Here is a 14,998-nt window from a genome sequence, read left to right on the forward strand (position 1 = left end):
AAGGGGGCCCCCCAGGGGTGTGCGCTTAGCCCCCTCCTGTACTCCCTGTTCACCCACAACTGTGGCCATGCACGACTCCAACTCAAAGTTTTCTGATGTCACGACGGTGGTCGGCTTGATCACCAATGGCGATGAGACAGCCTACAGAGAGGTCGTCAAACACCTGGCAGTATGGTGCCAGGACAACCTCTCCCTCAACGTCAGCAAGACCAAGGAGCTGATTGCGGACTTCAGGAAACAGGAGCGGGTGCACACCCCCATCAACATCGGGGCTGCAGTGGAGAGCGTCAAGAGCTTCAAGTTCCTTGGTGTCCACATCACTGATGACTGGTCCTCTCACTCCAGCACAGTCATGAAGGCACAGCAGTGCCTCTTCTCCCTCAGGAGGCTGAAACGATTTAGCACAGATCCTTAGGAACTTTTACAGCTGCTCTATCGAGAGCATCCTAACTGGTTGTATCCCCCTGGTATGGCAACTGCAGCGCCCCTCGACCGGAAGGCCCTACAGAGGGTGGTGCGGACGGCCTAGCGTATAACTGAGGGTGAGCTCCCAACCATCCAGGATGTACATGCCAGGTAGTCTTAGAGAGGCCCGAAAAATGTCCAAAGACTCCAGCCACCTGAGACATGGACTGTTCTCCATGCTCTCAGATGATACCGGTGCATCAAGGCTCAGACCAACAGACTCCTCAACAGCTTCCATCCCCTGGCCATCCCCTCACACCTACACTTCTGCTAAAATGATTATTGATTAGATGTATTACTACCACTACACTGCTTTTCATTGATTGCCATTAGTACATATCCATGCTATCCTGCTTCTGATTCCTATTACTCCTGTTCACCTGTATATATTAATATCCATCTGTTATCCTGATACCGGCAACTTCTATTTTCATGTATATAGTGTACAAAACATTAAGAACACCTGTTCTTTCCATGACAGACTGACCAGGTGAAAGCTATGATTCCTTATTGATGTTACCTGTTAAGTCCACTTCAAATCAGTGTAGATGAAGGGGAGGAGACAGGTTAAATAAGTATTAAGCCTTAAGACATGGATTGTGTATCTGTGCCATTCAGAGGGTGAATTGGCAAGAGAAAATATTTAAGTGTCTTTGAATGAGGTATGGTAGTAGGTGCCAGGCGCACCGGTTTGAGTGTCAATAACTGCAACAATAATGATCCACCACCCAAAGGACATCCAGCCAAATTGACACAACTGTGGGAAGCATTGGAGTCAACATGGGCCAGCATCCCTGTGGAACACTTGACACCTTGTAGTCCATGCCAACGAATTAAAGCTGTCCTGAGGACAAAAGGGGTGCAACTCAATATTAGGAAGGTGTTCCTAATGTTTTGTACACTGTATATTACCATAAGTATTTCTATATTGCTGCTACTAGTCACTTTTCAGCCTTGTTTGCACGATTATTAATCCTGCTACCAGTCGCTTTCTCTATTCCAGTATATAGAGTCCTCTCTTTTAAAATGAATTATACGTTATGGAGTAAACGGGCCATTCTGTGTTCGTGCTTCAGCCAACAGCTACACAAGCCATCTGTCCTGTAACCTGGGCGACATTCAGGATCCCTAAACTGTTGTGTGGATCCTTCAACAACGCCGAGAGGAGAGTTCAGCTGTCCTGTGTAATAACTGTTACAGGACAGAATCACAAGACAGGCATACGTAGACATTTTTCAACAACAACATGGTTTATTTAAACTAAAGCATAATTCTTATGTTTACATGCACAACTGCAAGTACAGTATATAAACATGAGTTCTCAGCCTTGCACTACAAATAAGAAATGTCACACCGTAACACTGATCAAAGCTCATTTGCTCCTGACAAAAATAATATTGCACTTTAAACATCCTCACGCACCAGTCATCTAAATAATATTCCCCACTTTATATATATTGCCTGGCTTTGCGCTTGCATTCACACAGTTATTTTTCTCGATGCAGTTCTCATACAGACACACCAGTAAGAAAGTCGTCTTAAAAAAGAAGAGGGCTACAAATGTAACTAATGCTCAGAAAAGGAAATATTCTACATAATACTTGTACAAATCTCAAGATCTTCAAGTGCTTTTTAGAGCAAAAGAAAAGTGTTCTTGTTTTATTTTTCAAATAAAATGGCATCTGAGCAGCTACTGCTCATCCTCGTTCTCCTGTCCAGAACCTTCTGAGCGGTCGCCCTCCAAGCGATCTGAGGAAAGGAAGGGGAAAAAGTGTGTAATAAACCCCTGGGTTATGTTCATTAAGGCACACGGAAAACAAAAATGTCCAGGTAATTCTACCCTATTTCAGACGGTTTTCTTCCATTTTGTGCCTAATGAACGCAACCTAGATCCCATTCCCTACTGTACCTAGCTTGTGAGGTCTGTAGTGGAAGCGTCATAACTGGGTGCTGGTAATTGAGTGAATGAACCAGTTAATCTCCCGGTGGTAAGCGGTTTACTCAGCCCAGGCTCAAGGGTCCCAAAGTACATCGATAAGAACATAAATACTTCCACATGCACTTTCTATTGGTTCATTGGCCAACTGCTTTTCAAACGACCATTTGAACCAATTCGCAAAAGCCACAAAATATAGTTAATATCACTAAACTACGAGCAAAATGTAACTGAGTGAATGAGCATATGTACCCGTTCTTATGTGATTAAGGGAGGCCAGCATTCGCAGCATGAAGGATGCAGGGACTGTGATGGTGTTCCTGGTTTCCTCTAGCATCAACTCGTTACGCGTGATCACCTACAGAGAGAATAAGTGTGAGAGAAAGAGAGAGGGTGAAAGAAAGTGAAATATACCAGTGAACCTTGTAGTTGACCTCTGAATTCATCATCTCTGTTGTGTCAGAAGCATCAAAGAGAATGAATGTGGTTTCTATCACTGACGAGTTGGGAGTGGGACTGGTGAGAGAGGGAGCAGGGGTGAAGAAGGAGAAAGAGAAAGAAGAGGGCATGGGGAGGAGGAGGGAGAATAGAGAGAAGAGAACAGAGAGGGATATGTAAGCCTCCTGGGGCAAGGCATCTCCAGTCAGCTGTTGTGACAGCTCATGGAGAAGAGGGGAAGTCCCACACAGTGGGGAATCCACTCCCTCTACTGGATGACAGAAGTGCACCCCAGTCTACTTGCTCATCTGCCATTAAGATTGAATAAATAATTTACCAAACATACCTCGTCAGCTAGGACTCTGTTAAACGATGGCGACACCTCCAGAGGTGACCAGATCTTGATGTCGTAGTCGATCCCTGACGAGGCAAGAACTGGAACAGACAGGAGACGCAAACTATTGGCAATAAGGTACGATACAGTAAAAGGGGGATACCTAGTCAGTTGTACAACTGAATGCATTCAACTGTAATTTATCTTCCGCATTTACCCCAACCCCTCTGAATCAGGTAGGGTGTGCGATGTTATTGGCTCTCTACACAAGGCTGAAGATGTAGCTAAACAAACTCACTGGGATCGTAGGGGTGTGGGTGTAGTGGTGAGACAAGGGTAGGTGTGTGTGTTACTGGGGTCGCAGGGGTGTGGTTGAGGTGTATCTGTAAGATTAGATGTAGGGGTAAAACTAGGGTAGGTGTGTGTTACACTGTTATTGCAATGCGTATGCCTAAGAGTGGTTGGGTAGGCTGAGATTTAGGACAGGGTGGACACCAGAGCTTGCGGACAGGCTGTGTGAAGGCAACGCTGCCGAAAGGCTGCCTTAAGACTGGCAAGGGGGAGAGTTGAACAGAGGRAGCTGCTGTCAGTGTGTATGTGTTGCGCGCTTTCTCCAAGTTGTAAAAACAAGCAGAGCAGAAACTGGCTACTCTTTAGTTGACTGATGTAGCTGGCAAAGTAACTGCTGTTTGACTTAACAGAAAAAAAACTAAACTAGTGTTTATTCCCAGTGCTGAGCTAGTAGTGTAACAGATATGTAACGTTAGCTTAATGTTTCACCCCCTCTCGACTGAAGTGAATGAATTAGCTAGCTAGTAGCTACCACAGGCAGTTCAGCTCTAGCCTCTAGCTAGCTCTCAAACTCTAGGTGGCATTCTGCCTTCTCCCTACAGTTTTAAGCAATTTGCGTCGCCCATGACTACCTCAAATCAAATTTTATTGGTCACATACACATGGTTAGCAGATGTTAATGCGAGTGTAGCGAAATGCTTGTGCTTCTAGTTCCGACCGTGCAGTAATATCTAACAAGTAATCTAACAATTTCACAACAACTACCTTATACACACAAGTGTAAAGGAATTAATAAGAATATGTACATATAAATATATGGATGAGCGATGGCCGTGCGGCATAGGCAAGATGCAGTAGATGGTATAGAATACAGTATATACAGTGGGGAGAACAAGTATTTGATACACTGCCGATTTTGCAGGTTTTCCTACTTACAAAGCATGTAGAGGTCTGTAATTTTTCATCATAGGTACACTTAAACTGTGAGACGGAATCTAAAACAAAAATCCAGAAAATCACATTGTATGATTTTTAAGTAATTCATTTGCATTTTATTGCATGACATAAGTATTTGATCACCTACCAACCAGTAAGAATTCCGGCTCTTACAGACCTGTTAGTTTTTTTTTAAGAAGCCCTCCTGTTCTCCAGTCATTACCTGTATTAACTGCACCTGTTTGAACTCGTTACCTGTATAAAAGACACCTGTCCACACACTCAATCAAACAGACTCCAACCTCTCCACAATGGCCAAGACCAGAGAGCTGTGTAAGGACATCAGGGATGAAATTGTAGACCTGCACAAGGCTGGGATGGGCTACAGGACAATAGGCAAGCAGCTTGGTGAGAAGGCAACAACTGTTGGCGCAATTATTAGAAAATGGAAGAAGTTCAAGATGACGGTTATCACCCTCGGTCTGGGGCTCCATGCAAGATCTCACCTCGTGGGGCATCAATGATCATGAGGAAGGTGAGGGATCAGCCCAGAACTACACGGCAGGACCTGGTCAATGACCTGAAGAGAGCTGGGACCACAGTCTCAAAGAAAACCATTAGTAACACACTAGCCGTCATGGATTAAAATCCCTGCAGCACACGCAAGGTCCCCCTGCTCAAGCCAGCGCATGTCCAGGCCCGTCTGAAGTTTGCCAATGACCATCTGGATGATCCAGAGGAGGAGTGGGAGAAGGTCATGTGGTCTGATGAGACAAAAATAGAGCTTTTTGGTCTAACTCCACTTGCCGTGTTTGGAGGAAGAAGAAGGATGAGTACAACCCAAGAACACCACCCAACCGTGAAGCAGTGGAGGTGGAAACATCATTCTTTGGGGATGCTTTTCTGCAAAGGGGACAGGACGACAGCACTGTATTGAGTGGAGGATGGATGGGGCCATGTATCGCGAGATCTTGGCCAACAACCTCCTTCCCTCAGTAAGAGCATTGAAGATGGGTTGCGGCTGGGTCTTCCAGCATGACAACGACCCGAAACACACAGCCAGGGCAACTAAGGAGTGGCTCCGTAAGAAGCATCTCAAGTTCCTGGAGTGGCCTAGCCAGTCTCCAGACCTGAACCCAATAGAAAATCTTTGGAGGGAGCTGAACGTCTGCATTGCCCAGCGACAGCCCCGAAACCTGAAGGATCTGGAGAAGGTTTGTATGGAGGAGTGGGCCAAAATTCCTGCTGCAGTGTGTGCAAACCTGGTCAAGAACTACAGGAAACGTATGATCTCTGTAATTGCAAACAAAGGTTTCTGTACCAAATATTAAGTTCTGCTTTTCTGATGTATCAAATACTTATGTCATGCAATAAAATGCAAATTATTTACTTAAAAATCATACAATGTGATTTTCTGGATTTTTGTTTTAGATTCCGTCTCTCACAGTTGAAGTGTACCTATGATACGAATTACAGACCTCTACATGCTTTGTAAGTAGGAACACCTGCAAAATCGGCAGTGTATCAAATACTTGTTCTCCCCACTGTACATATGAGATGAGTAACGTAGGGTATGTAAACATTATATAAAGTGGCATTGTTTAAATTGACTAGTGATACATTTATTACATCCAATTTTTTWATTATTAAAGTGGCTAGAGGTTGAGTCAGTATGTTGGCAGCAGCCACTCAATGTTAGTGATGGCTGTTTAACAGTCTGATGGCCTTGAGATAGAAGCTGTTTTTCAGTCTCTCGGTCCCTGCTTTGATGCACCTGTACTGACGTCGCCTTCTGGATGATAGCGGGGTGAACAGGCAGTTGCTCGGTGGTTGTTGTCCTTGATGATCTTATTGGCCTTCCTGTGGCATCGGGTGGTGTAGGTGTCCTGGAGGGCAGGTAGTTTGCCCCTGGTGATGCGTTGTGCAGACCTCACTACCCTCTGGAGAGCCTTACGGTTGTGGACGGAGCAGTTGCTGTACCAGGCGGTGATACAGCCCGACAGGATGCTCTCAATTGTGCATCTGTAAAAGTTTGTGAGTGTTTTCAGTGACAAGCCACATTTTTTCAGCCTCCTGAGGTTGAAGAGGCGCTGTTACGTCTTCTTCACCACACTGTCTGTGTGGGTGGACCATTTCAGTTTGTCCGTGATGTGTACGCCGAGGATAGGTGGGTGCTCCCTCTGCTGTTTCCTGAAGTCCACGATCAGCTCCTTTGTTTTGTTGACGTTGAGTGTGAGGTTATTTTCCTGACACCACACTCCGAGGGCCCTCACCTCCTCCCTGTAGGCCGTCTCATCATTGTTGGTAATCAAGCCTACCACTGTAGTGTCGTCTGCAAACTTGATGATTGAGTTGGAGGCGTGCATGGCCACGCAGTCATGGCTGAACAGGGAGTACAGGAGAGGGCTGAGAACGCACCATTGTGAGGCCTCAGTGTTGAGGATCAGCGGGGTGGAGTTGTTGTTTCCTACCTTCACCATCTGGGTGCAGCCCGTCAGGAAGTCCAGGACCCAGTTGCACAGGGCGGGGTCAAGACCCAGGGTCACGAGCTTAATGACGAGTTTGGAGGGTACTATGGTGTTAAATGCTGAGCAGTAATCGATGAACAGCATTCTTACATAGGTATTACTCTTGTCCAGATGGGTTAGGGCAGTATGCAGTGTGATTGCGATTGTCGTCGTCTGTGGACCTATTGGGGCGGTAAGCAAATTGGAGTGAGTCTAGGGTGGAGGTGATATGATCCTTGACTAGTCTCTCATAGCACTTCATGATGACGGAAGTGAGTGCTACGGGGCAATAGTTGTTTAGCTCAGTGACCTTAGCTTTCTTGGGAACAGGAACAATGGTGGCCCTCTTGAAGCATGTGGGAACACCAGACTGGGATAGGGATTGATTGAATATGTCTGTAAACACACCAGCCAGCTGGTCTGCGCATGCTCTGAGGACGCGGCTAGGGATGCCGTCTGGGCTGGCAGCCTTGCGAGGGTTTACACGTTTAAATGTTTTACTCACGTTGGCCGCGGTGAAGGAGAGCCCGCAGGTTTTAGTAGCGGGCCGTGTCAGTGGCCCTGTATTGTCCTCAAAGTGAGCAAGGAAGTTGTTTAATTTGTCTGGGAGCAAGACGTCTGTGTCTGCGACGGGGCTGGTTTTCTTTTTGTAATCCGTGATGGACTGTAGACCCTGCCACATACGTCTTGTGTTTGAGCTGTTGAATTGCGACTCTACTTTGTCTCTATACTGACGCTTAGCTTGTTTGATTGGCTTGCGGAGGGAATAGCTACGCTGTTTGTTTCCGGTCGCCTTGTCATGACTAAAAGCAGTGGTTCGCACTTTTAGTTTTGCGCAAATGCTGCCATCAATCCATAGTTTCTGGTTAGGGAAGGTTTTAATAGTCACCGTGGGTACAACATCACCGATGCACTTGCTAATAAACTCGCTCACCGAATCAGCGTATACATCAATGTTGTTGTCTGAGGCTATCCGGAACATATCCCAGTCCACGTGATCGAAGCAATCTTGAAGTGTGGAATCCGATTGGTCGGACCAGCGTTGAACAGACCTGAGCACAGGCGTTTCCTGTTTTAGTTTCTGTCTATAGGCTGGGAGCAACATGTGAACTACAATCCCATCACTGTGTTTTAACGTTTAGAAATGTCAATAATCCTCGCTTGCGATACAGCTTTCGAAACCTATGGCCCTTGTCTTTCATCAGCGGGAAAGAATCCTTCAAATATGAGATACCTCCTGCAGCCCTTTTGATACTGGAGACATTAGAAGAAACTCTAAGATAGAATTTATAGCAACTAAGCAATGCATTGCCATTAATTGGAAGGTTGGTTATCCTCCCACAATGTCACAACTGATAACAGAAATGTCAAGTTATGTATCACTAGATTGGATTAATTACAAGATTAGTTGTATGCTGGAAAATCTGCATAAAGTCTGGATGCCTTATATGGAATACAGTACGACAAAAGGAGTCTGTATTGAAAACATGCCCACGTCAGGGGAGATACCTATTTAGGCAATCCCTAGCTGCTGGGCTGCTCAGTCCTGGCCCTGTGGGTCTGACGTCCTGTGGGTAGTCGCCTTGGCCTAACACACCTGAAACCAATAATGAATGTCTCAGTAAGATCCTAAAGCTGAGTGGGGTGTGTTGGGTTGGGGCGCTGCAGGGCGGTGGACCCCTAGCGGCAGGAAGGGGCGACCCAGCTAAATTGAACAAAAATATAAACGCAAAATGTAAAGTGTTGGCCCCATGTTTTATGACTGGAAATAAAAGATCCTATACATTTTCCATACGCACAAAAGGCTTATTTCCTGTTAGTGAGCATTTCTCCTTTGCCAAGATAATACATCCACCTGACAGGTGTGGCATATCAAGAAGCTGATTAAACAGCATGATCATTACACAGGTGCACCTTGTGATGGGGACAATAAAAGGTCACTCTAAAATGTGCAGTTTTGTCACAACACAATGCCACAGATGTCTCAAGTTTTGAGGGAGCGTGCAATTGGCATGCTGACTGCAGGAATGTGCACCAGAGTTGTTGCCAGAGAATTGAATGTTCATTTCTCTACCATAAGCCGCCTCCAACGTCGATTTAGAGAATTTGGCACTATGTCCAACCGGCCTCACAACGTGTAACCACGCCAGTCCATGACCTCCACATCCGGCGTCATCACCTGCGGGATCGTCTGAGACCAGCCACCAACCTATAGGCCCTACATGACCCCAATGCATTTAAGAATTACACCATGTCTGGGAAAGTAGAAATGCTGTTCGGGTCAGTGTATTTTTGGCCAACTGGCCCAACCGGGCCACTGAGGAAAAAAGTTAACGGACCCTGGCGTGTTTCATATGCAGCCACGGAGTGGAGGCGCATAGGCTATTTACTGTGCTTTGATTGACAAACAGCAAGCTTTAATATTTGTATTTATTATGGATCCCCATTTGCTGCCAAGGCAGCAGCTACTCTTCTTGGGGTCCAGCAAAATTAAGGCAGTTTATACAATTTTAATAAACATTACAATACATTCACAACACACTGTGTGCCCTCAGGCCCCTACTCCACCACTACCACATATCTACAGTACTGAATCCATGTGTATGTATAGTGCGTATGTTATCGTGTGTGTGTGTGTGTGTGTGTATGCATGTAGTATATGAAATGTGTTGAACAGACTGAATAAAGTCAATCTCATATCTTTGCCATCCATAAATCATACAACATAATTATATGTCCATGGTATCGCATCGGGACAAGTAACCTAAATATAGAATATAGTATTTTCGAAATGTAGTCCATCAGGACTTGCCAGACAGTAACAGTAAATGACTTGTCAGTAGCCTACCGAAATCGCATCGGTAAGAGCCGTTCATTTGGCTTCCTAATTTGCATACTGGTAGTCTTTTGGGCGATTATCTGCAGATAACTTATGAAAACATTCAATGAAGACGGTGGAATTCTTCTCATTGCAGTGGAGAGTGCGCCTCACTCTGGTCCAAAATATGACAAAAGAAAACAGATTGAAATGTTTTAAAATATATTGATATAGGTCTACTGATTTAAATCAAAGTGTTGACAACGGAGTAGTCAATTGCTACTTTCTGTGTAGCAAAGTCCATGTTTAACACCTGCTTCATTCTTCAATCATACCTGTATTGCAGATAGCTGACAAAATACCTCTTCAAGGAAGCCTGAAGCCTGTGGAAGTCAGCAGACTCTTAAGGACTATTTAAGTGCCGAGTGCAGTCAAAATTACGTTTATCCTGTGTTTTATATCATATTGTACAACAGCTGATAAAACTAACACTGTAAAAGTGTGAACAATTTAATCAGTGTTATTTTCTGGTAGTTGCAGTTTGAAAATACAATCTAGCATTGGAATGTACCAGAGGCCACCAAAACAGAGATTGTTCGGCATACATTTCTTAACACGGGTCCTGGAAGCATGGTTGGCTACTTTTACTAATTGGCTGGCTACTCCAACTGGTTGTGGAAATCACTGAGAATGTGTTTGTTTCTTATGATTCTATGCTTGATCTTATGTTTGTATAAAAAAACATTTGCATTCTTATACATTGTGTATGTTAACTATTATTTTTACTATGTTTTGTTACTTTCCCTAGGCCATTGCTGTAAATAAGAATCTATTCTCAGTCAACGGACCTGCTAAAATAAGGAATACAAAATAAATACAACTCACTGGGGTCGTAGGGGTGTGGCTGAAGGCAGTTTACTACGTGATTGTCGGCCTCCAGCAGCATCAGGTGCTCCCCCGTGTGTCTGTCCCAGATGAAGATGTGTCCGCAGTCTGAACCGCTCATCACAAAGTTGTTTCCCCAGAAACACGACTCCTTAATCTACAGAGAACACACAAATCATTGGCGTAGATAAATGAACGTTAAATGCTTTCAAAGCATCTCGAAACATACTTATATATAGTGTGTCTGTGTGTGTATATGTATATATACACAATACATTCAGAAAGTATTCAGACCCCTTCTTCCACATTTTGTTAAGTTACAGCCTTATTCTAAAATTGATTAAATAAATTTTTTTTCTATCAGGTTGGATGGGGAGTGTCGCTGCACAGCTATTTTCAGGTTTCTCCAGAGATGTTCGAAAGGGTTCAAGTCCAGGCTCTGGCTGGCCCACTCAAGGACAATCAGAGACTTGGCAAACTCCAAGCAGGCTGTCATGTGCATTTTACTGAGGAGTGGCTGCAGAGGTGGTTGTCCTTCTGGGAGGTTCTCCCATCTCCACAGAGGAACTCTGTCAGAATAACCATCAGGTTCTTGGTCACCTCCCTGATCGAGGCCCTTCTCTCCCGATTGCTCAGTTTGGTTGGGCGGCCAGCTCTAGGAAGAAACTTTTTCCATTTAAGAAAAATGGAGACCACTGTGTTCTCGGGGACCTTCAATGCTGCAGAAATGTTTGGGTACCTGTGCCTCGACACAATCCTGTGTTGGAGCTCTACGGACAATTCCTTCAACCTCATGACTTGGTTTTTGCTCTGACATGCCCTGTCAACTGTGGGACCTTATATAGACAGGTGCGTGCCTTTGCAAATCATTTCCAATCAATTGATTTTACCACAGGTGGATCCAATCAAGTTGTAGAAACATCTCAAGGATGATCAATGAAAACAGGAGGCACCTGAGCTTAATTTCAAGTCTCATAGCAAAGGGTCTGACTGTTTTCACGTTGTCATTGTGGGCTATTGTGTGTATATTGACGATAGACAATATTTATTTAATCAATTTTAGAAAAAGGCTGTAACGTAACAAAATGTGGAAGTCAAGGGGTCTGAATACTTTCCGAATGCACTGTATATATACACAGTACCAGTCATTCAAGGGTTTCCTTATTTTTACAATTTTCTACATTGTAGAATAATACTGAACACATCAAAACTATGAAATAACACATATGGAACTATGTAGTAAACAAAAAAAGTGTTAAACAAATCAAAATATATTTTAGATGAGAGATTCTTCAAAGTAGCCACCCTATGCCTTGAGGACAGCTTTGCACACTCTTGGCATTCTCTCAACCAGCTGCATGAGAAATGCTTTTCCAACAGTCTCGAAAGAGTTCCCACATATGCTGAGCACTTGTTGGCTGCTTTTCCTTCACTCTGCGGTCCAACTCGTCCCAAACCATCTCAATTGGGTTGAGGTCGGGTGATTGTGGAGGTCAGGTCATCTAATGCAGCACTCCATCACTCTCCTTGGTCAAATAGCCCTTACACATCCTGGAGGTGTGTTTTGGGTCATTGTCCTGTTGAAAAACAAATTATAGTCCCAAAAAAGCACGAACCAGATGGGACGGCGTATCGCTGTGGTAGCCATGCTGGTTAAGTGTGCCTTGAATTGTAAATTAATCACCGGTAGTATCAGTAGCAAAGCACCATCACACCTCCTACTCCATGCTTCACAGTGGGAAACACAAATGCAGAGATCACCTACTCTGCGTCTCACAAAGACACGGTGGTTGGAATCAAAAATGTCAAATTTGGATCCCTCAGACCAAAGGACAGAATTCCACTGGTCTAATGTCCATTGCTCATGTTTCTTGGCCTAAGCAAGTCTCTTCTTATTGGTGTCCTTTAGTAGTGGTTTCTTTGCAGGAATTCGACCATGAAGGCCTTATTCTCGCATTCTCCTAACAGCTGCTGTTGCGATGTGTCTGTTACTTGAACTCTGTGAAGCATTTATTTGGGCTGCAATTTCTGAGGCTGGTAACTCTAATGAACTTATCCTCTGCAGCAGAGGTAACTTTGGGTCTTCCTTTCCTGTGGCGGTCCTCATGAGAGCCAGTTTCATCATAGCGCTTGATGTTTTTTTTCAACTGCATAAAGTTATTGACATTTTCCGCATTGACTGACCATGTCTTAAAGTAACGGTGGACTGTCGTTTCTCTTTGCTTATTTGAGCTGTTCTTGCCATAATATGGACTTGGTCTTTTACCAAATAGGTTTATATTCTGTATACCACCCCTACCTTGTCACAACACATATGATTGGCTTAAATGCATTAAGGAAAGAAATTCCACAAATTACCCTTTAACAAGGCACACCTGTTAATTGAAATGCATTCCAGGTGACTACCTCCAGATGCTGGTTGAGAGAATGCCAAGAGTGTGCAAATCTGTCATCAAGACAAAGGGTGACTACTTTGAAGAAACTCAAATATAACATATATTTTGACTTGTTTAACAGTTTTTTGGTAACGACATGATTCCATATGTGTTAATTTTTTTTATTTAACCTTTATTTAACCAGGCAAGTCAGTTAAGAACAAGTTCTTATTTACAATGACAGCCTACCCTGGCCAAAACCCAACGATGCTGGTTCAATTATTATTCTACAATGTAGGCGACTCCGGAATACTGGCCTTCTAGGCAGAGTTCCTCTGTCCAGTGTCTGTTCTTTTGTCCATCTTAATCTTTTATTTTTTAATGTTGAACAGTTATTGTCACAGTTCTTTAGAGAGTCCTAATAGAATCTTTCTCTATATCTGGCCCATGATGAGTTTGTTGCTCTTCGCATGATGTTTTCAGTAGGGGCTCAGGTAGAAGTGAGCTGATCTAGAATCAGCTGTAAAAGAGGGACCAGAAGTAACCGAAGTCGGAAGTGAAGATTAGCGTACCATAGTCCTGGAGTTGCGGTGTCCCTTGTAGACCATTTTGACTGAAGGTCTCCTGATATTCTGGGTCTCGCTCTCCTCCATCTCTCTCCTCTCCTTCCTCCGACGAAACAACTCCTGGATACGGGCCGCAGCAGAACGTCTGTGACACACGCCGGAAGACGCAGAGACACACACAAGTTATATACAGTATTGACAGTTAATATCTTTCACTCTATATCTGCAGAGAGGGAAGTGAATACTAAGCATCATGCTGATTTCCCCCCCGGATAATACTGAAGCGACCAAAACATCACATGGGAAAAGAATCAGCTTCAAGCTGCAAATACTCCACATGCCAAGCTAACTGACCGTCACCTGTCTTATACAACCCTACATATACTGTAGATAGGGCAATGTGCTTATTTGACTTCTGACTGTAGCCTATCTATCTATCTATCTATCTATCTATCTATCTATCTATCTATCTATCTATCTATCTATCTATCTATCTATCTATCTATCTATCTATCTATCTATCTATCTATCTATCTATCTATCTATCTACAGAGTGTACAAAACATTAAGAACACCTTCCTAGTATTGAGTTGCACCCCCACCACCCTTTTTGCCCTCAGAACAGCCTCAATTCGTCAGGGCATGGACTCACAAGGTGTTGAAAGCGTTCCACTGTTGTGTCAAGTTGGCTGGATGTCCTTTGGGTGGTGGACCATTCTTGATACACACAGAAAACTGTTGAGGGTGAAAAACACTGCTGCTTTGCAGTTCTTGACACAAACTGGTGCGCCTGGCACCTACTACCATACTCCGTTCAAGGGCACTTAAATATTTTGTCTTGCCCATTCACCCTCTGAATGGCACACATACACAATCCATGTCTCAAGGCTAAAAAAATCCTTCTTTAACTGGTCTCCTACCCTTCACCTACACTGATTGAAGTGGATTTAACAAGTGGCATCAATAAGGAATCGTATCTTTCACCTGGATTCAGCTGGTCAGTCTATGTAATGGAAGGAACAGGTGTTCTTATTGTTTTGTACAGTGCATTCAGAAAGTATTCAGACACCTTGACTTTTTCCACATTTTGTTACGTTACAGCCTTATTTTAAAATGTATTCAATCTTTTTTCCCCCCTCATCTACACACAATACCCCATATTGACAAAGCAAAAACAGGTTTTTAGAAATATTTGCAAATTAATAAAAAATTAAAAACGAAATACAGATTCGAAATTGAGCTTGTGCATCCTGTTTCCATTGATCATCCTTGAGATGTTTCTACAACTTGATTGGAGTCCACTTGTGGTAAATTCAATTGATTGGACATGATTTGGAAAGGCACACACCTGTCTACATAAGGTCCCACAGTTGACAGTGCATGTCAGAGCAAAAACCAAGCCATGAGGTCGAAGAAAGTGTAACGTCTGGAGGAAACCTGGCACCAT

At 43.9% G+C, this 14,998-nt stretch overlaps 1 protein-coding gene across 7 annotated transcripts in view; it reads right to left on the minus strand.

Annotated features, from left to right (window-relative positions):
• Positions 1-1,694: 1,694 nt before the first annotated feature.
• Positions 1,695-14,998, minus strand: part of LOC111959630 (DDB1- and CUL4-associated factor 6) — a 79,731-nt gene continuing 66,427 nt past the window's right edge. For 6 of the 7 annotated variants that reach the window (XM_023981345.3, XM_023981344.3, XM_070437551.1 and 3 more), the window contains 5 exons: positions 13,558-13,696; positions 10,611-10,767; positions 3,186-3,274; positions 2,654-2,759; positions 1,695-2,214 (listed from right to left, as the gene is read on the minus strand). In XM_023981345.3, coding sequence (XP_023837113.1) covers positions 2,156-2,214; positions 2,654-2,759; positions 3,186-3,274; positions 10,611-10,767; positions 13,558-13,696 — 550 coding nt within the window. In that variant the 3' untranslated portion in view covers positions 1,695-2,155. Of the gene's footprint in view, positions 2,215-2,653; positions 2,760-3,185; positions 3,275-8,403; positions 8,505-10,610; positions 10,768-13,557; positions 13,697-14,998 lie in introns of those variants that run through there. The other variant, XM_023981343.2, reaches the window with a different exon arrangement.

Source organism: Salvelinus sp. IW2-2015, linkage group LG36 (assembly GCF_002910315.2).
Source record: "Salvelinus sp. IW2-2015 linkage group LG36, ASM291031v2, whole genome shotgun sequence".
NCBI lineage: Eukaryota > Metazoa > Chordata > Actinopteri > Salmoniformes > Salmonidae > Salvelinus > Salvelinus sp. IW2-2015.